We start from the raw sequence: 9,626 nt of genomic DNA on the forward strand, positions 1-9,626 counted from the left end.
CAAGGGGGTCTCAGTTGGACCGAGTGATATGGGCAGCACAAGGGTGCCTCAGTTGGACCGAGTGATATGGGCAGGCAGCATGGCAGCTGAGACCCTTCCTTCTTCACTCTCCTCTTCATTTGAAGATTTGTAGTTTGGTTACCGAAGGCGTGGCTCATAGTGAGTGTGGGGAAATGTCAGTGGGCATGGTTGAGGTGCTGTATTGTGTGGGTGGAATTGGAGAGGACACATCATTCAGCCAGTCCAGATTACACTCGAGAGTTGTGGTCTCCACTGATGTATCTAGCAGGGGTAAAGGGGGTCACACAGCTTGTGGCGAACATTCAAGCCACAAGCCGTTGTTGTACTCAATGATTGGGAAGAAACTTATTGTCATGTGGACATTGTACAGATTGTAGCTGTAAATCTGCCCTTTTCACAATCCACTGACTTGGTTAAATTCAGCATGGGACAAAACTGCTGCTTTCCGACAGTGAGCACTGAATTACAAGTGTGTGACTCTCACATCGCCCATCGCAGAGATGAAGCGAATGGGAATATAGATAGGTTATCTCGTCAGTGGAGAGTCATGGCTAGACAGCAATCCTCAAAAACCCCTTCAAAGGGGGAGCAGTAATGTGACAAAAGCCACGGTACTGTCATTATATAAAGAACTGACAGCTTATCAATATTCTCTTCATGTCCACATCAATTTGATAGCGATTTCTGACACTAATTTTAGAGTTTGAAAATAACTAGGCACACTTTACACAAACAAGTGCCTCCTTACTCTGATACTGTTCGTAAACTGCACTCAATTGGTAACTCAAAGCCTGGGATCCAGAGAGCTACGTGACGAGGGAGAGATGGTGAAGGAAAGATAGTGGTGATATGTAGGTGAAGGACAAGGACTGAGGGAGTATGACCGGGGGTGGTACTGAGCCTTACTGGACAGTCAAATGCAGCTTTTCTCCATAGTCTGTGCTGAGTTAGTTAATTGAACCGGATTGGTCATTACTGGGGTCCTTGAACTAGGAAAGGGGGAATTGAAACCAGTGTGTGTCCCCGATCACTATCCTGTGACCCCTGCTGGAAAGAGTGAGTGTCGAGGGAGAGCAGTATGAGGTTTGGTTCTGATGAGCCCCATGGTTGAATAACCTGCAGACTCTCACTGAGGGGCAATCTCCTTCAGCAAAGGAGAGAGAGAGAGGATTGGAGAAAAAGTGATTATTTTTAAAATTGTTTTCCAGAAAACCCGTGCCGTATTAAACCACAATTTGTACCGAGAATACTGGGAGGATTTAAACCACAGACACATCCTGACCATCACCCAAGGAACAATTCCACAGTAATTCCAACTCGGGCGGGAGAACTCTGGCATGTTATCGAAGCTGAAACTGGTGAGCGATACCGAGTGGCCCCTCAAAGCCCACGTCTCGAGGCTCGGCTGTGGGCGGCTGTTTACAGGTGGGGCTGGTGAGCACTTCGTCAAGTTGTCCAATCAGTGAATCTCACGGTCGGCAAAGATCCTGTAACGCTGACATTCTGACAGAGGTGGAGAGGCTGTTCGACCATGAGGTGCGTGAGAAGGGCCTCCTGCTAAACACGCCTGCACAGGACGAAGCATTTCAAGGGTAAGGTTTTTGACGAAGCCTTAGTGCGACTGTTGTGCGTCCTGTGACACAAGGGCGGCTACATGGGGGAGAAACCGTACAAGTGTGACGTGTGTAACAAGGGCTTCGCGCAGTCATACACCCTCCAGGTCCACCAACGTGCCCACAGAGGGGACAAACCGTTCAAGTGCGAGATCTGCGGCAAAGCGTTTGTGACGTCCGTGGGCCTCCTGGAACATCACCGCACCCACACGGGCGAGAGACCGTTCCGCTGCGAGGTTTGTGGCAGAACCTTTGTGAAGTCGTCTCGCCTCCGGGAACACCAGCGCACCCACACGGGGGAGAAACCGTTCAAGTGCGAGGTGTGCGAGCAGGCTTTCACGCAGTTGGCGTTCCTCGTCAGTCACCGGCGTGTCCACACGGGGGAGAAGCCTTTCAAGTGTCAGGTGTGTGAGAAGTCCTTCACCCAGTCGTCGACTCTCCTGCAACACCGGCGGATCCACACGGGGGAGAAACCGTTCAAGTGCGAGGTCTGCGGCAAAGCCTTCTCACGGTCACTGTGCCTCGTGGAACACCAGCGTATCCACACGGGGGAGAAACCGTTCAGGTGCGAGGTCTGCGACAAAGGTTTTGCAAAGTCGACGCAGCTGCTGATACACCAGCGTATCCACACCGGGGAGAAGCCGTTCAGGTGCGAGGTTTGCGAGAAAGCCTTTACGCAGCTGATATTTCTCCAGGTCCACCAGCGCACTCACACGGGGGAGAGGCCGTTCAAGTGCGAGGTGTGTAAGAAAGCTTTCACACAGTCGTCAAACCTCCAGGTCCACCAGCGCACTCACACGGGGGAGAGGCCGTTCAAGTGCGAGGTGTGTAAGAAAGCTTTCACACAGTCCTCAAACCTCCGGGTGCACCAGCGTATCCACACCGGGGAGAAGCTGTTCAGGTGCGAGGTTTGCGAAAAAGCCTTCACGCAGCTGATATTTCTCCAGGTCCACCAGCACACCCACACGGGGGAGAAACCGTTCAAGTGCGAGGCTTGTGACAAAGCTTACACACAGTTACCAAACCTCCGGGCGCATCAGCGCACCCACACAGGAGAGAGACCGTTCAGGTGCGAGGTGTGTGAGAAAGCTTTTGTACGATCATCTTCCCTTCTGGTACATCAGCGCACCCACACAGGGGAGAAACCGTTCAGGTGCGAGGTTTGCGATAAGGCCTTTACTCAGTCATCCTCGCTTCTGGTGCATCAGCGCACGCACAGGTGAGAACTAGTTAAAGTGTGAGGTTTGCAACGAAGCCGCCTTGTGTTCTCGGAGTCTCCAGAAAGACCAGCACTCCCCACGGGCCAGGAGCCAATCGAAGTGCTCTAACCGTCCAGACCTTCGGCGAGCTGTCCGAGTTTCTTATTGGCCCTGCCCACAGGTGAGCAGTGGTTCCAGTGCGCCATCTCAAATTTCAGAAGCGTCTCCAACCTCTCCCGCCATCAGTATACATCCACAGGGTGAGCAACTGTGAAGGTGCACTATTTTCAACAAGGCTGTTTAGCAGCGTGAAGACGTCACACCAGTACATCCACAGAGAGAAGCAGCTATTCCAGACTGAAGACCCTCCTGAGGCAGCAATGTGTCCACACAGGCTGAGAATCCTTCCAGTGCAGCATCTGCACAAGTGATTCGCACACTCTGACTTTGGGCAAGAAACCGATCAAATCTCCCATGTGTTGGAAAGGCTCCAACTGCTGATCCACCAACACAAGCACGAGGGCGGCGGTCTCTCCCGGAGCGCGGGGGGGCGGCGGTCTCTCCCGGAGCGCGCGGGGGGGCGGCGGTCTCTCCCGGAGCGCGCGGGGGGCGGCGGTCTCTCCCGGAGCGCGCGGGGGGCGGCGGTCTCTCCCGGAGCGCGGGGGGGGCGGCGGTCTCTCCCGGAGCGCGCGGGGGGCGGCGGTCTCTCCCGGAGCGCGCGGGGGGGGCGGCGGTCTCTCCCGGAGCGCGCGGGGGAGGCGGCGGTCTCTCCCGGAGCGCGCGGGGGGCGGCGGTCTCTCCCGGAGCGCGCGGGGGGCGGCGGTCTCTCCCGGAGCGCGCGGGGGGCGGCGGTCTCTCCCGGAGCGCGCGGGGGCGGCGGTCTCTCCCGGAGCGCGGGGGGGGCGGCGGTCTCTCCCGGAGCGCGCGGGGGGCGGCGGTCTCTCCCGGAGCGCGCGGGGGCGGCGGTCTCTCCCGGAGCGCGGGGGGGGCGGCGGTCTCTCCCGGAGGCAGTAGTAGGGTCACTTAGCCTTGACATCTCTGGGCCAGGGAGGGGGAAAGTCAGTCACTGAAAGTGAAAGAGATACAGACAATGTTAGAGAAAAACCCCATCGAAAATGAAACCCGGGCAATGGCTGGAAGGAGACCGTTCAATGCTCCCAGTGACCATTTGTTGTTTCATTCTTACCTCTCTCTCTTACCCCTCCCCCCTGCCCATATTCTCCTCTCCCCTACTGAAGGAGCAGCCTCTTGCCCAGGCAGGGCCTGTCTTTCAGTACTTCACCCACACTGATGGTGAACGATTACCCACACTGCGATGATGAAGATAGCACTCCGTGTAGTGGGGGAAGGCCTTTAAGAGTACGTCCAATGTGACGTATCACCATCGTGCCCACAGCAGATTAAAGCTTTCAACCCAGTAGTGACCGCACCGAAGAAGTCATGTTGAGCACTAAGTAGCTTTTAATGGTCGCGATTTTATGTTAAAGGGGATAACAACTTTGGGTAAAACTTTCTGCAGCTTCTGAAACTGTAGCTTTGTGATATTTCCATTTTTCTCCCAGGTTTACCTTCCATTCTCCCCTCTCCCTGCGGTTCAGCCCCACGGCCCTGGCAGTGTCCCAGGTGGGTAAAAGCCTTGCCTGGTCTCGTACTGTTTAAATTAGCTGGAGGCATCAAGCAGATTTCATCCTGCAGAGATTTTCTGTGAGAGGAAATGGCAGCTCTTTGGGAGAGGGGATCTTACGTTACTACGGTCTGCTTTTATTTCTTTGTAACCTGCTTTCCACCCCATTTTACAGGGGGCTCCCTGCCTCATGGACCCTGTGAACTGCAAGTTGTGCTGCTGTGTTTCTCGTGTTTTGGCCTTGAAGGAGGCCACAGCGCTCGAGAGCAGGCTCTGTGCTGGAATTTGAATTGCTCCTGCCTCTCCACTTCACACCGGTGCAGATGTGAACATCCCGCAATGGAGCAGAATCCTTGAAAATGGGGTCTGTTTTAAAACCGGCGGCTGTCCGCAGAGGAGGCTGAGGATGGGGTCACTTCATAGCTCCAAAACGCTGTGCCAAGGCATGTGGAGATACAGGTTCACGGATGCATTCGCCTTCATGGACATGATCTCAGACCAGCTGCTGAGCGAAGGGCCTGAATAGCGACAAGCTACAGGGAGGGAGGGGATATCAAAGGACTTTGCTGCCGTCCTCAGAATGTTACTTGCCACTTATCAGCCCAAGCCTGGATGTTGTCCAGGTCTTGCTGCATGCGGGCTCGGACTGCTTCATTATCTGAGGGGTTGCAAATGGAACTGAACACTGTGCAATCAACAGCGAACATCCCCATTTCTGACCTTATGATGGAGGGAAGGTCATTGATGAAGCAGCTGAAGATGGTTGGGCCTAGGACACTGCCCTGAGGAACTCCTGCAGCAATGCCCTGGGGCTGAGATGATTGGCCTCCAACAACCACTCCCATCTTCCTTTGTGCGAGGTATGATTCCAGCCACTGGAGAGTTTTCCCCCTGATTCCCATTGACTTCAGTTTTACTAGGGCTCCTTGGTGCCACACTCGGTCAAATGCTGCCTTGATGTCAAGGGCAGTCACTCCCACCTCACCTCTGGAATTCAGCTCTTTTGTCCATGTTTGGACCAAGGTTGTAATGAGGTCTGGAGCCGAGTGGTCCTGGCGGAACCCAAACTGAGCATCAGTGAGCAGGTTATTGGTGAGTAAGTGCCGCTTGATAGCACTGTCGACGACACCTTCCATCACTTTGCTGATGATTGAGAGTAGACTGATGGGGCGGTAATTGGCCGGATTGGATTTGTCCTGCTTTTTGTGGACAGGACATACCTGGGCAATTTTCCATATTGTCGGGTAGATGCCAGTGTTGTAGCTGTACTGGAACAGCTTGGCTAGAGGCGCGGCTAGTTCTGGAGCACAAGCCTTTAGCACTACAGCTGGGATGTTGTTGGGGCTCATAGCCTTTGCTGTATCCAGTGCACTCAGCCGTTTCTTGATATCATGTGGAGTGAATCGAATTGGCTGAAGACTGGCTTCCTGTGATGGTGGGGATATCGGGAGGAGGCCAAGATGGATCGTCCACTCAGCACTTCTGGCTGAAGATGGTTGCAAACGCTTCAGCCTTGTCTTTTGCACTCACATGCTGGACTCTGCCATCATTGAAGGTGGGGATGTTCACGGAGCCTCCTCCTCCCGTTAGTTGTTTAATTGTCCACCACCATTCACGACTGGATGTGGCAGGACTGCAGAGCTTTGATCTGATCCGTTGGTTGTGGAATCGCTTAGCTCTGTCTATAGCATGTTGCTTCCACTGTTTAGCATGCATGTAGTCCTGAGTTGTAGCTTCATCAGGTTGGCATCTCATTTTCAGGTACGCCTGGTGCTGCTCCTGGCATGCTCTTCTACACTCCTCATTGAACCAGGGTTGATCCCCTGGCTTGTTGGTAATGGTAGAGTGAGGAATATGCCGGGCCATGAGGTTACAGATTGAGCTGGAATATAATTCTGCTGCTGCTGATGGCCCACAGTGCCTCATGGATGCCCAGTTTTGAGCTGCTAGATCTGTTCTGAATCTATCCCATTTAGCATGGTGGTAATGCCACACAACACGTTGGATGGTGTCCTCAGTGCGAAGACGGGACTTTGTCTCCACGAGGACTGTGCGGTGGTCACTCCTACCAATACTGTCATGGACAGATGCATCTACGACAGGTAGATTGGTGAGGACGAGATCAAGTTGGTTTTTCTCTCGTGTTGGTTCGCTCACCACCTGCCGCAGGCCCAGTCTGGCAGCCATGTCCTTCAGGACTCGGCCAGCTCGGTCAGTAGTGGTGCTATCGAGCCACTCTTGGTGATGGACATTGAAGTCTCCCACCCAGAGTGCATTCTGTGCCCTTGCTACCCTCAGTGCTTCCTCCAAGTGGTGCTCAACATGGAGGAGGACTGATTCATCAGCTGAGGGAGGACGGTAGGTGGTAATCAGCAGGAGGTTTCCTTGCCCATGTTTGACCTGATGCCATGAGATTTCATGGGGTCCGGAGTCAATGTTGAGGACTCCCTCCTGACTGTATATTACTGTACCGCCACCTCTGGTGGGTCTGGCCTGCCGATGGTTTGCCTTTGTTGTGTCCGATGCTGGGTGCTCCATCCGGTTTTATTCTTATTATGACTTTGTTTAGCGAGATTGTACAACTGAGTGGCTTGCTAGGCCATTTCAGAGGGCGATTAAGAATCAACCACATTGCTGTGGGTCTGGAGTCACATATAGACCAGACCGGGTAAAGACGGCAGGTTTCCCTCCCTAAAGGAAGGAAATTCATTCGTGAACCAGATGGGTTTTTACGACAATCCGGTAGTTTCATGGCCACCATTAGTGATGCTAGTTTTTTTTATTCCAGATTTTATTTAATTAATTGAATTTAAATTCCCCAGCTGCCGTGGTGGGATTTGAACTCATGACTCCAGATTATTAGTCCAGTAACGTAACCACGATGGTACCGTACCCGACTTGTGCCTTGTAGATGGTGGAAAGGCTTTTGGGAGTCAGGAGGTGAGTCACTCACCGCAGAATACCCAGCCTCTGACCTGCTCTTGTAGCCGCAGTATTTATGTGGCTAGTCCAGATAAGTTTCTGGTCAATGGTGACCCCCAGGATGTTGATGGTGGGAGATTCGGCGATGGTAATGCTGTTGAATGTCAAGGGGAGGTGGTTGGACTCTCTCTTGTTGGAGATGATCATTGCCTGGCACTTGTCTGGCGCGAATGTTACAAGAGCAGGTCAGAGGCTGGGTATTCTGTGGCAAGTGACTCACCTCCTGACTCCCCAAAGCCTACAAGGCATCTACAAGGCACAAGTCAGGAGTAAGATGGAATGTCTCCACTTGCCTGGATGAGTGCAGCTCCAACAACATTCAAGAAGCTCGACATCATCCAGGACAAAGCAGCCCGCTTGAGTGGCACCCCATCCACCACCCTAAACCGGGTGACCCACCAGCGCACAGTGGCTGCAGTGTGTACCATCCACAGGATGCACTGCAGCAACTCACCAAGGCTTCTTCAACAGCACCTCCCAAACCCACAACCTCTACCATCTAGAAGACAAGGGCAGCAGGTACATGGGAACAACACCACCTGCACGTTCCCCTCCAGGTCACACACCATCCCAACTTGGAAATATATCGCCGTTCCTTCATCATCGCTGAGTCAAAATCCTGGAGCTCCCTTCCTAACAGCACTGTGGGAGAACCTTCACCACACGGACTGCAGCGGTTCAAGAAGGCGGCTCACCACCACCTTCTCAAGGGCAATTAGGGATGGGTAATAAATGCCGGCCTCGCCAGCGACGCCCACATCCCATGAACGAATAAAATTAAGAGTCGAGACCTGTGAGCAGGACACCCGCTGCGGGGAGGGGAGTGCATGAAGTGGGGGCAATTCTAAAAGAGTTTCTTTTGTCTTGTTGTTAGGGTTGAGTGCAGGCAATCCTCAGTGGATGGCTGGAGTGAGCACAGAGGTTGAAAGGTGATGTCCGCTTTTGTTTGTGGTACAGTTTGTAGACCGATCTCCATGAGCCCAACATCGTTTCACAAACACTTCAGGCAATGTGTTTTGGAGGTTTGCCGTTGTGAGAAGCAGACTGCCATTATCGACAGTGGCTGACCCATCAGTGATTATCCTTAATGATAATATTTTCCAAAACACCTGGGATGTAACAGTTGTGCTTTGATTAACAAGAAGGATGTTGCTCACAGAATGCGGCCTGACATCAAAGAAAATCTAGGTCATAACTGGGATATTTCAGTGTAACAATGTGGAGGCAGAACTCCGTGGAGCTGTCGACCCCATTATTCTATTTACTCAAGATACGGTTAAAAGACTCTTGAAAAGGACTCTCAAGCATCTTGAAACGCTTTCTTGGTTTCAGAAAGTAGTTTAAAACATTGGTGTAAGTTAAATACTTTGTTGCTGTGTCTCTGATTCTGTGTAAATTTACAACCTCCAATAAACTTGTTTTTAGATTTAGCCTAAACTATATGGTCTGTCAGCATGGTATATTTTTTTCACCTATAGAAACAGACAGGAGTGAACGCTGGGCGTCCTGCATGTCTTCTGTTGCAAATTAATTGAGTGCGTTGTGGTCGTTCCTGCTTCACCCACGAGGTTTCAGGTGGTTGGAGCTGTGGACCTTCCCATTAAATGCACCTTGTTGCTCTGAGCATGATGATTGGGCGGAAAGCCTGAATCATAAGAGTGGTTACCAGCTGCTAACCACTGTTCATTGCTGCTGGTAACCGTGCAACCATTTTGTTGAAAGATGCGATGATGAACAATAACTTGCATTTATATAGCGCCTTTAACGTAACGAAATGTCCCAAAGCCCTGCTTCAGGAAGCCATTAATGACGAAAACCCTTTTTTGTGCACTTCAAAAACTGAAGCTCCAATTTTAGCCGAACTCGCCCGGTGGAAATGTGAGGGGTTCAGGTCGGATACCCTTTTACACACCGTATGATTTTACTCTCCGTTGAACTCGTTGCTCTGAACTCTCTTCTCTTCTCCCTTCTAACCATTGTAAACAATTTTACAACACCAAGTTATAGTCCAGCAATTTTATTTTAAATTCACAAGCTTTCGGAGGCTTCCCCCTTCGTCAGGTGAACTATGTGAACGACCTGACGAAGGGGGAAGCCTCCGAAAGCTTGTGAATTTAAAATAAAATTGCTGGACTATAACTTGGTGTTGTAAAATTGTTTACAATTGTCAACCCCAGTCCATCACCG

The 9,626-nt window shown here is 52.0% G+C and overlaps 1 protein-coding gene and 1 long non-coding RNA gene across 2 annotated transcripts; both read left to right on the plus strand.

Moving 5' to 3' along the window:
* Positions 1–1,619: 1,619 nt before the first annotated feature.
* Positions 1,620–3,390, plus strand: LOC137310512 (zinc finger protein 235-like). The gene has a single exon (XM_067978283.1). The coding sequence runs from the start codon at positions 1,676–1,678 to the stop codon at positions 2,855–2,857; it is 1,182 nt and encodes a 393-aa protein (XP_067834384.1). The 5' UTR covers positions 1,620–1,675; the 3' UTR covers positions 2,858–3,390.
* Positions 3,391–3,806: 416 nt separating this feature from the next.
* LOC137310513 (uncharacterized) lies at positions 3,807–8,879 on the plus strand. The gene is made up of 2 exons (XR_010960134.1): positions 3,807–4,456; positions 8,314–8,879. It is a non-coding gene; the product is annotated as an uncharacterized lncRNA (long non-coding RNA).
* Positions 8,880–9,626: the final 747 nt, after the last annotated feature.

This window comes from Heptranchias perlo, unplaced genomic scaffold (genome assembly GCF_035084215.1).
Source record: "Heptranchias perlo isolate sHepPer1 unplaced genomic scaffold, sHepPer1.hap1 HAP1_SCAFFOLD_256, whole genome shotgun sequence".
In the NCBI taxonomy this organism is placed as follows: domain Eukaryota; kingdom Metazoa; phylum Chordata; class Chondrichthyes; order Hexanchiformes; family Hexanchidae; genus Heptranchias; species Heptranchias perlo.